Source organism: Pteropus alecto, unplaced genomic scaffold (genome assembly GCF_000325575.1).
Source record: "Pteropus alecto unplaced genomic scaffold, ASM32557v1 scaffold78, whole genome shotgun sequence".
NCBI classification, from domain to species: domain Eukaryota; kingdom Metazoa; phylum Chordata; class Mammalia; order Chiroptera; family Pteropodidae; genus Pteropus; species Pteropus alecto.
Window position 1 is genome coordinate 5,960,501 of NW_006443124.1, and position 18,732 is coordinate 5,979,232.

At 40.1% G+C, this 18,732-nt stretch overlaps 1 protein-coding gene across 1 annotated transcript in view; it reads left to right on the plus strand.

Moving 5' to 3' along the window:
* Window positions 1-13,586, plus strand: part of DNAJC18 (DnaJ heat shock protein family (Hsp40) member C18) — a 20,524-nt gene extending 6,938 nt beyond the window's left edge. Inside the window, exons 3-8 of the mRNA XM_006923046.3 lie at window positions 1,380-1,525; window positions 3,836-4,021; window positions 4,787-4,896; window positions 5,880-5,989; window positions 7,872-8,044; window positions 12,875-13,586. Coding sequence (XP_006923108.1) covers window positions 1,380-1,525; window positions 3,836-4,021; window positions 4,787-4,896; window positions 5,880-5,989; window positions 7,872-8,044; window positions 12,875-12,999 — 850 coding nt within the window. The 3' untranslated portion in view covers window positions 13,000-13,586. The remainder of the gene's footprint in view (window positions 1-1,379; window positions 1,526-3,835; window positions 4,022-4,786; window positions 4,897-5,879; window positions 5,990-7,871; window positions 8,045-12,874) is intronic.
* Window positions 13,587-18,732: the final 5,146 nt, after the last annotated feature.

Genomic DNA, 18,732 nt, shown 5'->3' on the forward strand with positions numbered 1-18,732 from the left:
TGAGTCTATTCCTGTATACGGTGTAAAAAGATGGTCCAGCTTCTTTTTTTTTTGCATGTATCTGTCCAATTTTCCCAACCATTTTTTGAAGAGACTGTCTTTACTCCATTGTATATTCTTACCTCCTTTGTCATATATTAAGTGAGCGTATAAGCGTGGATTTATTTTTGGGCTCTCTATGATGAATATTTCTTTTAATCATAACAAGAGCTCTGTGAAATATAGTTATCTTATTAGCATATTTCAGAAAACAGCACTAAAACGTAGAGGTTAAGTACATAGCAAGATCAGATCCCAACTAAGGCATTTTGACTCCAGAGTTTATGCCGTAGTCTGGCAGTTCTCAAAGTGTGGTTTGGGAACCCCAAGATCCTCCTGAGGGGTCTGCAAGTTTAAAACTATTTTCAGAATAATAAAAACACACTATTTGCCTTTTTCACTCATCCTCTCACAACTGTACAGTGGCATTTTTGAGAGGCTACCTGATACATAATTAAATCAACATTTTGCTTTAATATTTTTTGTTTTCACTTTTAGTATGGTAATTACTGATAGATATAACTTACATGAACAAAAGTTCTTTTGGTGTCTTCAATAATTAAGAGTAGAAAAAAATTCTGAGATCAAAAAGTTCAGAACTGCCACTCTAGTCTCAACTATTGTCCTATACTTTATATGTTACGGCTCAATCTCTAAGATAAATAGTTTTTTTTTTTTTTTTTTAAAAGCAAGATTTAGAAAGGTGATTATAATTACCTAAAAGCTGCCATTTAGGTAAGAAAAAAATAGAAAGATCTCTATACATATACTCACTCTATACATAGGATTCACAGAAAACTAACAGTGGTTGGTTGTCCACAGGGTGGGAGACTAGGGGACAGGGAATGCGGAAGCAGGAAGATTTTTCACTGTATACGGTTTAGTACTGTTGGATATTTTAAATAATATATACAGATCTCCTTCTATGTGTACATATTAACTTTTAAAAACAAAGTTTAAAAAGATAGCTATAAGGAAAAAAGAGAGAGAGTAAAAAAATAGGGTGGTTAGGTGTTTCTTCTAGCTTTGCAGTCTTGTGGTTCTGCTCTCAGGACCTTAGCTTGCACCTTGATGGTAAGGATTAGCATACTTGGTCTACTCACTTGCAAAGATGTAGAAAGAATAAAATATTAGATGTAAAAATACTTTGAAAGGCATTAAGCTCTTGGTGGGAGGAGGACATTGTTAATGACTTTGAATATTTCTTTAACGAGTTCACCAATTTTCTTTTAGGTTTGTTTTGGGGCTCAGAGATTGGAGGAAGGATTGATGTACTATTTGCAGCTAATTGTACAAAAGGAGCCTTTGTAGATATACATGTTTCTGATATGTGTTTTTAGGATCAAGAAATGCAGAAATTACTATGAAATTCTGGGAGTTTCTCGAAATGCCAGTGATGAAGAGCTTAAGAAAGCTTACCGAAAACTTGCCCTGAAATTTCACCCTGACAAGAACTGTGCACCTGGAGCAACAGACGCTTTCAAAGGTCTTTTCTTGAACTAATACTTAATTCTACCCTCCTTGTGATGTTTGGCCACAAAAGTGGTTTTCGGCCTTCCCTGTGGTTCTTTTATAAGGCCACAAGCAGGGTTTTTTCCCCTGCCATACCTCTTAGTGATTACAGCATAGCTCCCTCCTGTCTTCATTCACTCACCTTAATTTCTTTTGGAAAAAAATATTTGGTTTCTCTGTAACACTTTTGAAACCATTCATCTTTTGATTCAACAAATGTTTATTGAAGATCTATATGCCAGGTGCCACAATGGGTAAAACAGACATGATTCCTCTTGTGGGACTTACAGGCTGGTGGCTACTTGCAAGTATGGCCTAGACGCATCTCCAGACTTCTTTGACTGCGGAACTCTGTTCATGAAACCTCTGTGATTGACATGTTCATATGAAAAATCTGTGTATAAAAAGCATAAATACAGTTATAGATCAAACTTTTTTCTATGAATTTCCATGATACTTTAGAAAGATATTTTTAAAAAATATTTTGGACCCAACACACAAATAAAAATCTTACCCTAAGAGCTTCTTCCTCAGTGAAGTTGATGATTCAGGCAAAGATTATCAATGAATTCTAAAGCATTGGGTGATAGGTTGTTGTTGAATAGGATATTCATATGATGTCAAAGTATCACCCTACAGAATACTTATTGATTACAAAGGGGAAATTTTCCTTTATAATGGAGACATCTAGCTGTCACCACTTTGATCAAATGATCCAACTTATCATCCCCAAATACTGGAATAACCTAACATTATGTGGTACAGAACCTATGTGGTATTCTTGCCAAAATATTTGACCTTAATTTAATAACAAGGAAACAATCAAAATATGGGATATTCTACAAAGAACAGTGACCCACTCTTCAAAACAGTCCATATAATGAAAAGCAAAAATGATGGGGAGGGGAGACTGTTCTAGATAAAAAGAAACTAAAAAGACATAAAACCAAATGCAATACATGAACATAGCATGGATTCACTAGGTGATAATGAACTGATGTTAATTTTTTTAGCTGTAATAATGGTATTGTGATCATGTAGAAGAATGTCTTTTTAGAAGATGTATGCTGAAATATTTAGGGGTGAAGCATCATATCTGTGGCCAAGTTTCAAATGGTTCAGCAAAAGAATGTATACATGTTATATATATGTCTAGATGTATGCATAGAGAGGTGAGGGAAGCAATGTGGCAAAATGTTAACAACTGATGAATCAAGGCAAAGGTTATGTATGTGTTTCTTGTACCATTTTTTCAGTTTGTCTATAGATCTGAAATTTTTCAAAATAAAAAGTAAAAAATAATAGATCTGAGAAATTTTTTAAAAAGTCAACATGTATCTCAGAGGACAGTCTACCTTTGTTGACGTGCCATTGTGAATCTAATTTTCCCCATAGTTTTTCTACAAGGAACCAGATAACCCACATTTTCTTAATACCTTCCTGTAAGCTATCTCACAGACTAATGCCATTTTTTTTTTTTTGATAAATCTGCCAGATTCCAACGGATGTGAACATTTAAGCAACTTTCTTTAGTTTTTTTTTCTGCTTAGCTGTTTTATTGCTATAAACATTTAATACAATTCCCTAGATAGAAGAATCATAAAGAAATACTCTTTCTGACTGTGTTTCTGAGAGTGTTGGCTGAATCAGAGTTAGTGGGTAGGAATGTCTTAAAACTTCTTTTTTTTTTTTGAGATTTCTTTGATTGCAGGTATAGATTATATATTTCATTGAAATTGGACAAATAGGGAGGGGAGATGATAGTAAGCATATGTAATCTATTCAAGTCTTTGATCTTTCATTGAGACAATGGAGATACATTTCTTAATTTCTAAAGACCATTTTCTAAAGGAAGCTGAAATAAGATTGTGATGAGGACTTTGCTTTTACTTAAGCAATAATTTTGCTGATTATTTTATTTGGGTGATTGTTTCTAGATTTCAAGTTAGAATACCACTATTTATGTATGAACCATTTCTAACCATAAACTATTGCTCTCAAGTGAAATAAGGACATATTTTTAATGAATAAGAATAATAGTTCTTAGTTCATCTTGAGTCCAGTGTTGTTTCCGGTTTTACAAACTAGATTATAGAACATCTCAAAGGCAAGCACTTTGGTGAACTTTCTAGCCCCAAGCACCTCCCTTGGGCTCCTGTGAAGTTATCTAGAATCAATCAAGTCTGGGCTCTTCATTGCTGCTAATGTGATCACCATGAGCTGCAGCAAAGATTGTGTACTCAGTTGCTTTTTGATTTCAATTGCTTTTTGATTTCGGTTGCAGCGATAGGAAATGCCTTTGCAGTCCTGAGCAATCCTGACAAGAGACTCCGCTACGATGAATATGGAGATGAACAGGTGACTTTCACTGCCCCTCGAGCCAGACCTTATAATTATTACAAGGACTTTGAAGCTGACATCACTCCAGAAGAGCTATTCAATGTCTTCTTTGGAGGACATTTTCCTACAGGTTAGTATTCCAATATTATCATTTAAATACACACACACACACACACCTATGTATATATGTATGTATGTATGTATGTATCAGCAAGCTCCTATTTGAAGATCTAAATAAAGAGACATGGTATGGTGGAAACAGCAAGAATTTGGAACCAGGTGAACTGGGATTTGAGGCAAGTCTCCAGCCTCCAACTGTTCATGATTTTGACCCAATTACTTAGTCTGTCTTACCCTGTTTACTCCCCTGAAATATGGGCTTATAATACCTACCTCACAGGGCTACTGTGCGAATGTTATTTTTAAATGCTTAATAATAAGTAGAAAGATGCCTATTGTCATTATTGCAAAATAGCAACTATATATACAGAGATAAGTTTGAAAAGAACCCCCAGAGAGTTGGAAGTTGGGATAATTAAATGCCCAGGAAGTAAGTTGAATTTTATGGGTTGCTATTAAGGATACTAGTGACATAATCTGTTATTGGGCAAGGAAGCAAACATGAGCATGTTAGGCAAGACTCATGGCTCCCGAATGCTCTTTCTTTACTAGCCTTTTGGGATTCTCTCACTCACTGGTTACAAAGGACTATTTTAAATAAAAGTAAGAGAGCTAAGCACATTCCATTTCTAGCTGGTTCACTTGGCTTACCTACTGTTTTATTTTTCCTCTGGGTAAAATGGGACAATATTCTCCCCTCAGAGAATGACCTTGGAATAGACAAGGAAGGAATGTTTGCCATATCCTATACTAAGGGTCTTTCTTTCTTTTCCAGGAAATATTCATATGTTTTCGAATGTGACTGATGATACCCACTATTACCACCGGCGGCACCGACATGAGAGGATGCAGACACAGAAGGAAGAGGAAGAAGATAAACCTCAGGTACCGAGGCAGTACAGGAGAACTGCTGCTCACAAACACTTGTACTGAGCTGGCCTTTATGGTGTATGGTCAGGTTTTAGAAGTTCAACCGGAGATATGTGTCACTAAATGTGCTTTAGGAAAGCAGAGGCAATGGTAAGAAGAGCTGGATAACAGGCCTAAATAGGCCAGAATGGTACCCCCTTCCCCACCCACTCTTTGGTGGTTATCTCAGGAACTCAGTTCCCCTGTGGGGCTGTCTTCATCAAGGTTTTCTTGACTACATCAAATAGGAACCCCCTTCAAATATTTAGAACTAAAAGGAGTGAAGGTAAGGGATGGGGAGTTCTCATGAAGCTCAAGGGCAGGAAGGGCAGCTGAACCTCATGACAGATGGGAATCAGGAACTGGGGTGCTGTCAGGCACGCACACAGCTGTGCTCTCTGTGGCAGGCTGGGGCCAGATTGTCCAGTTTTCTCACCTCTCTGCAGCCTGGCTTATTTTACTTCCCCTTAAAAATAGCCAGTCCATAGTGCCTAAGGGTATGTGTTCTTTCGTCAAGTGACTGCCTAGCCATGAACAGGGATGAACCTCAATCCCAAATTCCTAGTAAAGAACAATGTGATTATCCCTGCTAGGGTTTGATGTCCCCCAGTCTCTTCACTGGCCAAAGTAACAACATAGCATCATGCTAATGTGGTCCCATGAGAGTCACAGTCTGGGCAGATTCACCCAAAGGTGTCCACTTCATTGGTCTTAGAAAAGGAGGCTGCAGGAGAATTATTAGGTATCAATCCAGGTTGTGGGTGGGTCTCCTTCAGCTTTCTCAGCAGAGACAACAGAGTTGTTTGATATTTCTCAGTGGAAAGAATAGCCTTCCTAGAAGAGGCTTGGGCTTTGTGCAATGTATCGATAATCTGTAGTTTCTTTGGGAAAACAATCTTATTTTCTATAAGCTTTATATTGATGAAGAAAACTTACACCAAATATTTTTTCTTTTTCAGACTACATATTCTGCATTTATTCAGTTACTTCCAGTTCTCGTGATTGTAATTATATCTGTCATTACTCAACTGCTAGCTGCTAATCCTCCATACAGTCTATTCTACAAATCGTAAGTCAGATATTTATAAATCTAAACAACGATCTGAAAGACTTAAAGGTTTTGTCTGTACATGATTAACATTTCATTTCACCTTTTGTTGTAGAAAAACTGATTTTTGTGTTTAAAGGAACAGCTGGATAGTAATAATACAGAGACTCAAAAATACCGAGGGCAGTTTCCTCTGTGCTCAGAACATGGATTGTTTTGTTCTCAGCGACATCATCTGGTCAGTTGCAGAGCAGCAACTGGTTTCTGTTCAAATTAAATCCTTATTACACCACGCTAGAGTTAGAAAGGACCTTATTGAGCTTGTGATAGGATTGCTGGACTCCTGTGCATCTGGGAACGTAGTAACTGAGATCCAGTGATTCTTTTCAATTTAATAAATTGCAAGAATAGGACATTTACTCGTGATAAGGCTACATAGTCAAACCATAGCATCACATTTCTTTGCAGGGATGAACCTCATCCCTGAAAATATAGAAATTCATTGTTATATTTGTATTACATAAAGATTATAAGCTCTGATAGGAATTTTTTTTATTTCTTCAATTAATTATTTCAATTAATTCAGTTCTCAAAGTTTGGTCCCCAGACCAGCATCATCAGCATCAACTGGCAACATGTTAGAAATGCGAACTCTTAGGCCTCTATGTCTGTTGAATCAGAAACTCTGAGGATGAGAACCAGCAATCTGAGTTTTAACAAGCCTTCTAGATTATTCTGATCTATACTAAAGTTTAAGAATAACATTTTTAAATTAATAATGAGAAACAAGTCATTACTCATTGTAGTTTAGTCAATAAAAACCTTATAAAATGTGGGGTCTGTGGGGCAATACATAACAGGGAGAGTCTTCATTGTTGATCACTGTTGTCTGAAGACTATCATTCTAGGTCAATATCTTCATTTTACAAACGGAAGTCTGAGACTCAGAGAGAGGTTATTGCTAACAGTTCACACTGGCTTGATTCTCTCTATTTCCTGACTTTCCAAGTATCTCCATCTGCTACTGCAACCTCCTTTCTTGTCAGGCCAGTGGGGCATTCAGGAACCTGCTAACAAATTCCCAGAGGATGGTGAGAGCAGTCATGGCCTGAGCTCTTAGACGTGCGGCAAGATCCTTAAGTAGAGAGATCAAAGGAAAATGCTGGGAAGAGGTCAAGTGTAACTCATTTGAGATAGACTTTGTTCAGTTAGAATAAGTCAGCTTTCATTTTGTACATTGCTGTCACATTGTTTTAACTTAATTTGAGCTCCCTTCTATACTTCCATATGGTTAGAATTTAGTAACCCAGACTTGTCAATGTTTCTGAGTACCAGATACCATTGGATATCTTAGACCCACAGAGAGTTAGCCCAGAAGCATCACTGAAATCTTTTGTCTGAGTTTTTTGCAGTTTTCACTTAGTAGCTATGTGCGAAGTACTTTTTATGTGTCCTAAAGATTGATGCTAGGCTGGTGTAAACCATCTGGTTACTTGCAAATAGTTTACTGTAACAATCAGTTCATTCAACCAGCATTTACCAATAGCCTACTCCACGTCAGGTATCATGTTAAGTCCTACACAATATACAAGTTGTTTTTTTTAAGCATTAGAATTCTACTTTTAGCGTAGAAAGCAGTTTAGGAGAGGTGAATCCTTCAAGAGAATAAAGTAACTATGCTGAGGCTGAATCCACAGTATAAACATGCTCATAGAATAGCAATAATGACATTATACTTATTGCTTTGCCAGAGAAATAATAAATGTTAGGTGCATTAGAAAATGATATCTTCATCTGCCCTGTGAAAAGAGGTGATTGTGATCACGATATTCCTGAGGCCAGTGCTAAGAGTGATATTGCCAAATTGAACAAGCTTACCTGAGCCTCTCTCTTTTTGTTTCAGGACCTTGGGCTACACCATTTCCAGAGAAACCCAGAACTTGCAGGTGCCTTACTTTGTGGATAAAAACTTTGACAAGGCCTACAGGGGAGCATCTCTGCATGACCTGGAGAAGACGATAGAGAAGGATTACATTGATTATATACAGACAAGTTGTTGGAAGGAGAAACAACAAAGTAAGATGCTTTAGCTGGTGACCATGCTTCCAACCTGAGGCATCCCCAGCTTCCTGATCCCTCATCTTTTCTTGTTTGAATTGCACATGTTTATATGAACAGAGACAGGACAGAGGCCCATTGAGAATACTACGAAAAAAAGAAGTGAGATTTATTGACGGGACACATGTGGCCATGACTTGGAAATCTTAGGAACTCAGGCAGGCAGCAATAGTTGCCTACCTGTCTGTCTCTGAGTCTCTACCTCTCGCTGCCCATCCACCCTACTCTCCTCTCTCTGCCAACTGCTTTCCTTTGCTCCTTCAAGCTCTCTTCCGTCATAACCTTGTTTTGCCATAGTTTATTTTGGTTGCTGCCTTCCCAGTTGCTCTTCTAAATTCCCCAACCTCACCAGTCATTGGCCAATTTCTACATAACAAGCTTCCTCTGTAAGTTCTCATTGCCCACTGGTTTGGTCCAATTTCCTAATTTCACATTTCCCTAGAAGGAAATCTGATTGATTCATCCCAACTTTTTGAGCCAGACTAAAGGTTGTAGGTTGTTAGGATCGAGTCCCATGCCCCATCCCTTGCGGCCACAAGGTTGTGGCCACAGAACAAAACTGACCTTCCCTAGGTCTGCCCCTTCAGTACAGGTGAGTGTGAGCAGGCCTTCCGCTCTGTTTCTCCCTCTGGAGACAGTGGAGGTAACAGTGTCTGCCACTTGGCTTACAATTCCAGCGGGTGTTAATGGGGAGTGGTGGTAGCCAGGGCAGCCCTGTCTCTCAGCCAACATAGTCACCTTTCACCCCACTTGAATTCCACATACACACTCATGCACACACACACTGTTAGTAACTGTATCTTATAAAACTTGGCTTTTGTTAATTTTTAAAAAGCAAACCCTAACTCATTTTTTAAAAGCTTATTTCTGGCTATTATTAAACACCTAAAAGTGTCTGATAAAATTAGGTCTTCAGTCAGTGCTGCTAAGCCCTTGCTGGCCCATCACATATCCCACCCCCACCCCCAAGTTAATCTCTCTTTCCTCTATGTTCGCAAAGCGTTTTGTTTACCCTGCTAACACAGTACTGCTCTCACCATGTTAGTGTTCTCTGGGTACACATCTGTCTTGGTGCTGGACTGTGGACTATCTGAGGACGAGAACCATGTCTTAGTTTGTGTCCCAGGCACCTGGCACAGTCCTTGCTTCAGAACATGTGTTCAACAAATGTCTTTTGAAGAGAGGATTCTTAGGACTGAAAAACAGTGAGAATGTTGAGGATTAGCAATCAATCTTAGAGCAGGGTTAGTGTCCTAACCCTGGCCCTTAGGGACCTTGTCTGTCCTCTACTGCTATAGGGCAAAGCTGAACTCTCAGGTGCATTGGGAACATGGTGGGCAATGATTCTGGAATAAAAGGGGAATTAAGCAGAAGGAGGAAGTTGCTATTTTACTGAAAAATCTGAGGGGTCAGGAAGTACCCTACCTCATGTTAAACTGGTTTTACAAGTTTTCAAAAATTGGGGAAGAATTAGGAGCAAGATAAAGACCTTAGACTAAAAGGCAGTATACTCATGGACTCAAATCAGGTAAAGGCCACAGTGTGTGTCCTAAAAGTCCTTCATTGTTTTGGGCCCTGGGAGGGGTTTGAATTTGTTGCTTTCTATAAGAACTGGATGAAAATCTGCATTTCACAGTCTTCAGACACACACCCAGCCACACACACAAACCTCAGATGGAACTATGCAAAGAGCTTATGGTAAGGATTGCAACTAAGGTGGCTTCTAGGCTTTTGTCCCCACCCCCATGAGGCCTAGTTTCAAAGTTTGGGCACTCTCTAGGTATAAATAAAAATCCAATGAATAAACATGATGTGTGTACTCACAAGTTCCAAATGGGGGTTTATCAGCACACACCCTTCAAAAATCTATCTCTGCCATTTAAGGATGGTGGCTGTCCGGAGCCTCCACACAACCCAAGTGCCATTTGAGAACAAGCAGCATCTGCCCTCCGGATCCAGCAGCAAGTACAGCCAACAAGGTTAAATTTAGCACTTTGAGGTTGTAAAAATAAACCCACTTGAGAACAAAGTTCACTCTTGGCAAAATACCGAATGGAAACTGTTTTTAGCAAAGATAGCCATTGTCTTTTAAAATCTTTTGTTCATTTCTTTTCTCTGCTCCTTAGAATACTTAATCCGAGTGAATTTCTATGAGTAATCCCCTACTCTGAACACTAATTGCCCTGTTTTCATTCACAGCTGCATCTAAATAATAAACCCTGTGCCAGGGAATATGGCCATGCCACTGGGCTGGGATGGACAAAAGTAATAGGCAGGAACTGCCTCCTGGCCTGGCTGAACTGAGCTGAGATCTCACCCTGCCTGGCAAAGGGGCACTTCTTTCCATGGCCTGGAGCAGGGTAGCAGAGTGGATAGAAGCTTAGGCTCTGAAGTGGGGATAAATGAACTTCCTAGAGAGGCCGTATGGATTATAGAAGATGATATGAGTATAACACTTAGTCTGGTGTCTGGCACAGAGTAAGTGCCCGGTTCCTGGTAGAGTCTAGGCCTTGCTGGACTGGATGCACACTGTCTCATGGGGCTGGATCATAAGGACAGCTGGGATTTTTAGGGTCTTACAAATGTCAAGACTCCGATCTGGGCTTTTGTTCAGAGTGTTCTTGGGAGAGGCTCCGAGACTTGCTTCTCTTGGCAGTTTGCCTGAGTCAATTTACCGTGAAGGCTCAGTGCTCTGTCCATCCATTAACACTGGAATTCAAGGTAAGGGAAATATTTTGCAGAGAAGAAAAGATGTTCTCTTGATCCTGCCCCTCCCAAGGATTTTTTTTCTCTCTTAGAAGTTATTGAATATTAACAGAACTTGTCAAAACTAATATTTTCATTAAGTTGACCTTTGCTTCATTGAAGGGCAAAAGGATTCACTGGCAGTTGAGAGAGCAGTTTCTCTAAGCATGTTAGTGGGGGTGTGGGACATGGTTCCTTGAAACACTGACCTTGTGCAAGGTCATTGCTTTGGAGCAGGAGTCTCAGTCTCGAGCATTGAAACCTGGTTTCGTGAACTTTATGAAAAGCAATGTGATGTTTTGAGAAAATCGTTCATATATGTGCAGTTATCTTTTATTAGCTTGTTACAGTGTTCTTCAGTGTAGAAAATAGTAAGAATTACTAGCTTTAATGTTCTCTGGAATGCGATTTCAGGCAATGAGGCATTTAGATAAGCTTGGTATGCAGAAAACTTAAGGAAATCAAAAAAATAAAAGAATGAGAAGGAAGAAAAGAAAACCTAAGGAAATCATTTCAAGGAAAAGCAAAGCCACAGAATCTGTTTCAGTGTGATTCTAGAGGACCAAAGGGATAGACTGATTTTATAGAGGTCTCCCAGACAACTTCCCCACATGCCAGAGGAGCTAGAGACATGGAGTTAGTGCAATACTCTGGGCAGAATGCAGGAGCAGAGTGCTTTCATTTGGGTGCGGCACATGATCCTCCATGAAGCCCCATCACCCACAAGGACGACGGTGCCAAGGCAAGCTCTGGCTTGCAGGCACTGTGGGCACCCGTGCCAAGGGAAGACAGCACGTTGTTCTGGAGCCTAGGAGACCTGCTGCATGCCAAGCAACTGCTGGGGACCAGACTCTGAGCCCCCATTGTAGAGGGAGGGTTTTCATGCATATCCACCCCACACCCTGGAGTCCTGCGCTTAATCTGCACTTTGGGCCTTAGTTGGTGTAAATAGAATCATTGTGAGCAGAAATGCCAGCCAGTGTTTTGTGTTGATAGAAACTTATTCAGAAACCAATGCCCATTGTTCCTCTTGTCTAAGTATTAATTCCTGTTTCCAGGCAGTTCGCTGATTAATCAGACAGGTGCTCCTCATTCCACCAAGAAAAACAAAATCTGTCTGCAAGATGATTAAGAATGGATAGACATATTTCCAAATGATTAAAATAGCATTTTCACAAGTATGGTCCTTTAAACATTGAGTTGCTGGCTGTTCTCGGAAGCTTTCAGAATCCACACGGCACATCCAAGCATGCTATCGTGTTAATACACAACACATCTCTGAAGGTGTTTTTCAGGCCTTCCCTCCTAAGACTATCTCTGAAACTTTACAAAATAATAAAAAATAGAAGCAGACAGTCATCACTGAGTCAGGAAAGACAGCAGAGATTATATTCTGGTTAAAAATAGAATGACCTTCTCCATCATGAAAATGAAATTCATTTAGTCAAGGAGACAAAGGTCACCTGATCCAGATGACTTCACTTTAAAAAGAGCCCAGCTGCCTTTGGCCTTTGAGTTAGGGAATGAAAAAGCCACCGACAACCTGGCCTGCCATAGAAGGCATACCCACCGGAAGTAGGCTATGTGTCAGCATGTATGAGTTATGATCTAGCAACGCAGGGGAAAGAATGCAGCAGCTGTCTTTGTTTCAGATGACAGGAGCAGGCGATTGGACACTGTTCTCTCCCAACTGCCATCTGAATACCATTTGTAGGAAGACCGTGAAACAGTCTCCTCTTACTGCACACGTGCAGGCTTCCTAAGTCTGGTGCCAAATGTTCTATTGATAAGAACTAAGTCTGGTGCTTTTATAATATAGCACAGATATTGCAGGACTCCAGGACTACAGGTGTCTTTTAATCCCTTAGCACCTGGTGTAGATAGCTGTCTGATACATTTCTCTTGACTAAATGAGTGTTTCTTATATTTAATTGAAAGAGAAAGCATTAAATAAAGTAAAAGAAGCTTTGATTCCAGAAATATTGAAATGAAGCAAAGGAGCTCAATTCTCTTGATGAATTGGTTACCTCTTTTATCTTTCAGAGTCGGAGTTGACAAATTTGGCAGGATTATACAGAGATGAACGATTGAAACAGAAAGCAGAGTCACTGAAACTTGAAAACTGTGAAAAACTTTCCAAACTTATTGGCCTACGCAGAGGTGGCTGAGAGGATGGTGGTCCTACACAGGGTTGGGGTTTTGCTACTTGTTACTATTTATGTTCCTAATTCCATTTTATAATACAAAATTAGGAAATGGACATTTTATAATTTGCTAACTTTGTTTGGTGGGCAAAGTTGAAGGCGCTTGAGCATGAAGCCAGACTTGTCATCGCAGAATCCTTCCTGGGGATTAGCTCCAGGGGCCGGGAACAGTCCATCTAAGTTGAATTAAAGGCAAAGTGCTGGATTCAACCCCCCAGCTCCACACCTGCCCTGCCTCTAGGAATGTAATTCAGGGCATCACAGAGCAAATCCATGCATTCTTCTTTCTTCCCTTCTTCACTTAAGTCTCAGTATCCAGTCATTCCTAGGCATAGCCAAAGCAGCTTAATATTTATTGCTTACAGTGTGCACCAAGAATTGCACCTCATCATCTCCGCCAGGATTTGGCCTTTGGAACATGCTCCTGCTCATATTTCCATTTTCTGAGGGGAATGTGGAGAAATGTAAACTATTGTAGTCAGTAGTTTCCTATTTGCCTCATCTCTCTATTCAGAGTTATTAGCATTAATAAACTGCCTGATTTGAGTTTCTTTTACTTCTTTAACCTTCTCTTTTGCAGAGGGTCCAGAAATTAAAAGATATTGAGTGAAGCAGTACAACAGACAATTTAGAAGCAGAAAGCAGGGACCAAGGTTGAAGGTAAAATGCAACACTTAGGCTCAGTGCAAGTTTACCAGTCTATCATAGAACCCAGAGAATGTTCTTGTTGTCATTTCCCCTTGCAGCCTCATGAATGAGCCAAGTCCCTACACCCCACAGAGGTACAGTGGTCAGACCTGAGAGGAGGTACCACCAGCCAAACAGGCTGTTTGCTCAAGCTTAGAGATAAGGGGGAAAGACACTCTTGCTGTGGCTGTGGTGTTGGGGGGTCTGGTGTTGGCCTCAGCAGTCACTTTGTCTAACCCAGTACCCTGTAGTTTGTGATATGAGATCCTTTTTCATATAGTCAACATTTATTGAGTACCTAGCATGAAGCAGGGGCTCTCACATGTATTTTCTTACTTTATCTTCCTCACAACTCTATGAAGTAGACATCTTATACCTGTTTTTATGAATGAGAACATTGGCCTAGAGAGGATGAATGGTTGACCTTGGTCATACAATGGATAGTGGCAGAGCTAGGTGGTAGGCTGATTATCAAGTAGAAAGTGTGAGATCATCCCCATTTCTCAAATTATTCTAGCCAGATTGGTAAAACAGAATCTTTCCCAAGGATGCCGCTGTTCCTCTCAATCCTGTGACCCTATATCCTTTCTGTGGCAAGAACCTCCCTACATCAATTCTATATACAAACAAAAGGTCCCTCACTAGCAAGTTGTTTCCCAGACCATGTGGTTCTTGGCCTTCCTGCAGAGGCAAGCTACCAGATTATCATGAATCCGAACCTGGAAGGTTCAGTAGGTGACAGTAATCTACACTCATGTTTTCTTCAGGATGGAAGGAAAGTTCCTGTTGGAAGGAGAATCTACATGAAAACTTTCCAAAGTAGAATTTCTCCTTTCAGATGCATAGCCATGGTTCAGGTACAGGTGTCTACCATGGTTCAGCATGTGTTCCACAAGATCAGGAGATGCATCTAGAGGTAAAGAATGGGGCTTTGGTGGCTGCTGGGGGACAACTGCTCAGCTGTAGGGAGGAGGAGCAGCTCCAAAAACAGCCAGATTTTGCTGTTCAACTATGTTCATCCTCCTGGGTTTGGGGGGCTTCCTTGATCTCGTCTGAGTGGCTGAGGGGACTTATGAGGTAAAATTTGCCTGTGAGCCAAATAGGCTTATGGAAAGTCTTCCTATGTACACAAAAATCAAAGCCCTCCTCTCCCCAATCCCTGCTAGAAAATGGGCCATAATTAAACTGGCTTGACAAGTTAAAAGACCCTGCTCTAGATGCCCATGAATAGTGTAGTCACACATTTTATGGATTTCATGACAGACGTGAATTAATCTGTGATGATACTAAATAGAAGCAATACTGTAACTCCCGTAAATGTCAGGTGTATTGTCTGTTTTTATAGCATTGATGATCCTGTTTTATCTATTACCTAATAGACTACAACACTCACATCTGGTTTTCCTCAAGGGAATGGTATTTGCATTTGGTTGAAAGATAGTTTAATCTATTTGGTGTGGTCCAGAATATTGTTAAACTATAATTTCCTGGGTCATATTTTAGATGGGTTGTCTACATGGTGGTAAAATAAGTATTTTCCTGTTGCCTCCATCCTTTGGGAAGTTTCATATATAAACTTTAGGTAAGGCTTATTCTTGCTGTCAGAACTTGGCATGCAGCTCTGGAGTGTGTCTATGAGCATTAGTACATATTGGAGATGTGTGATGAGATTGGGCCTAAGAAATAGGGCTTGAGGCTCAAGCAGAAACTGAAGCTCTCATTTATGAATGAAGTGCTCTCTGCACTGCATGATCAGCAGTGAGGCAGGAACATGAAGATCCTCTGAATCCCATCAGAGCACGGGATCAAGCAGCCTGGCCACGTTGTGTGTTATTCTCGTTTTCATCCTCACACTCAGGACTGACTTTGTAAGGAGGCACTGTTGGGATTCCAGAAACTTTCTGTTACAACTGGTCACACATGCAAGTTGTCTCTGCATGCACTGTTTCTCACAGGAGCTAGCACTTAATTAGTATTTATTTTGGATTCGTCTAAGGTGTAAGCTTATCGTCCTAATTGTTTTTGGAAAGGCCCAAGTTACTATACATCTTATTTTTTGAGCCTGCATTGTTGATACTTGTGCAGTGACCACCAAGTAACTATATACCCATGTCTTAGATATTGATTACATCATTTGCATCCCACTCAGTATTTGGAATTAAAGACGTGAATGTTCTGTGACCAGAGCCAGGTTTGACACAGGTGGAATCAACTCCTGGTGGAGTCTGAATCCTTAAAAATCTGGTCACCTGATTTATAGCATCTGGATTGAGTGTATTTTGACAGAGAAAGAAATTAAATGATTTTATATAAAAAACTGCTTTGTTTTTCCTTTGTTCCTTTACCTTTGCCCATGGCCCTTGAGCACTGCACATTGCTTGATTCTCTTGGAGCCCCTGAGGACTAGAGAAGCTGTTGACCTCTGCCCTAGTCTTTCCCCATCTATCAGTGGAATTATTGGTGTTTAGAACAACAGATAGCATTGGTGGCATCACCAATTCTGTATTTGTTTTCTATCAGGTAACAGCAGCTGCAGCATATGACAACCGATGTACAGGTCAAAACTACTTAGCATCTGGAAATCGGGTGTTACCCAAGTTCCTTGCTGGCTTTGTTCCCTATGGCCCAAATTTAGGAAAGTCTTGATTTAAAAATGGTTCATTTGGGTTCTCCAGAGTCTAACTGGTCATGATAACTTTCATCTGGAAAAAAGGTTAAGGTGAAATTCAGTTCAGCAAAGGTGAAGAATTTACTATGTGCCAGGTGAGCTGAGCTTTTTGGATGGGGGTCGGGAACAAGTGGAGCCCAACACCAAGGCTCTTGGAGGTCACATTTTATGGAGGAACTAACTTTGATAATGTTCCCTAGTGGGATGAATATCAAAGGTGAGATGAATGGGACCTTAGGAATATATAACAAAGGAACTTAAGCCAGTTTGAGGGATCAGTGAAAGCAACTCTAAGGAAGAGAGACTTGAAATATAATCACCCTTCTTACAGAGTACAGCGATTTTCATGATTTTTTTTTATATACCCATGTCTTAGATATTGATTACATCATTTGCATCCCACTCAGTATTTGGAATTAAAGACGTGAATGTTCTGTGACCAGAGCCAGGTTTGACACAGGTGGAATCAACTCCTGGTGGAGTCTGAATCCTTAAAAATCTGGTCACCTGATTTATAGCATCTGGATTGAGTGTATTTTGACAGAGAAAGAAATTAAATGATTTTATATAAAAAACTGCTTTGTTTTTCCTTTGTTCCTTTACCTTTGCCCATGGCCCTTGAGCACTGCACATTGCTTGATTCTCTTGGAGCCCCTGAGGACTAGAGAAGCTGTTGACCTCTGCCCTAGTCTTTCCCCATCTATCAGTGGAATTATTGGTGTTTAGAACAACAGATAGCATTGGTGGCATCACCAATTCTGTATTTGTTTTCTATCAGGTTTTTTTTTAATGGAGAAGATGGAAGCAACAGCAGCTGCAGCATATGACAACCGATGTACAGGTCAAAACTACTTAGCATCTGGAAATCGGGTGTTACCCAAGTTCCTTGCTGGCTTTGTTCCCTATGGCCCAAATTTAGGAAAGTCTTGATTTAAAAATGGTTCATTTGGGTTCTCCAGAGTCTAACTGGTCATGATAACTTTCATCTGGAAAAAAGGTTAAGGTGAAATTCAGTTCAGCAAAGGTGAAGAATTTACTATGTGCCAGGTGAGCTGAGCTTTTTGGATGGGGGTCGGGAACAAGTGGAGCCCAACACCAAGGCTCTTGGAGGTCACATTTTATGGAGGAACTAACTTTGATAATGTTCCCTAGTGGGATGAATATCAAAGGTGAGATGAATGGGACCTTAGGAATATATAACAAAGGAACTTAAGCCAGTTTGAGGGATCAGTGAAAGCAACTCTAAGGAAGAGAGACTTGAAATATAATCACCCTTCTTACAGAGTACAGCGATTTTCATGATTTTTTTTTAATGGAGAAGATGGAAGCAATTCTCTGAGTATTCCCATTTCTGTGAGTAGTAGCACCATCCATCTAAGTACAAAAGTCAGAAACCCAAGAAACTTTGTATGGTAGACTTGATTTGGTGGACAATGGACCACCAAATATTCATGCCCTTGTGTAGTCCCCTTTCTGATCTGAGCTGGCCTTTAGTCTTAAATCCATTATTTTGTGGCAGTGTGGAACAGTAGACAACCAAAATACCTTGGCTCCCTTTTTCCCATATCCCCTCCATCATTGTTAAGTCCTGTCACTTTTACCTCCGGAACATCCTAAATCCATCTACTCTCTTCATCTCCGACACCATCTGATTTTCAAACGACCATCCACTTCCTCTAATAAAAACTAGTGCAGTAGCCTTACAAGTATAAATAGTCTCTGTACATCGACTCAGGGCCCCTCCAATTGTACACCTTGCTGCAACCAGAGAGATCTTTTCAAAGCTTAAATTATATCATGCCACCCTCTTGCTTAAAATATTTCAGTAGCTTTCTTTTGCCCCCAGAATAAAAACTGCCAAAGTTATTAGCATGGCCCAGTGCTTAACAAGGCTCTACCAAGTTTCTGGCCTCCACCCTTGCTTGCTCTGTACCTCTTTTTCTTTTCTGCCATACTAGCCTTTTAATTACTATACTCTACCAACCCCTTTTGCCCCAGGAACTTTGTCTACTGTTCCCTCTTTCTGGAGCCCTTTCCCACAAACCTGGCCCTCACTCCTTTGCTAAGTGCTTCTTGGTTATCTTACTAGGTTTCAACTCAAATATCACTTTCTCATGGAAGCCCTCCCTGACATCCCAGACCAAGCTAATAAATCTCCCTTTAAAATACTCTTTCTTTTTTTTCTTAGCAGCTGTCATAGCTATAATACTATTTATCTGAACAATGACTTAATTTGAGATTTGAGTGTTTATGTGATTATTGTCTGTCTCCCCACTAAACTAAGTTCCAGTCTGGTTTAATCTGAGCTGAACCTTGAAGGGAATGACATGCCATCTGTCAGA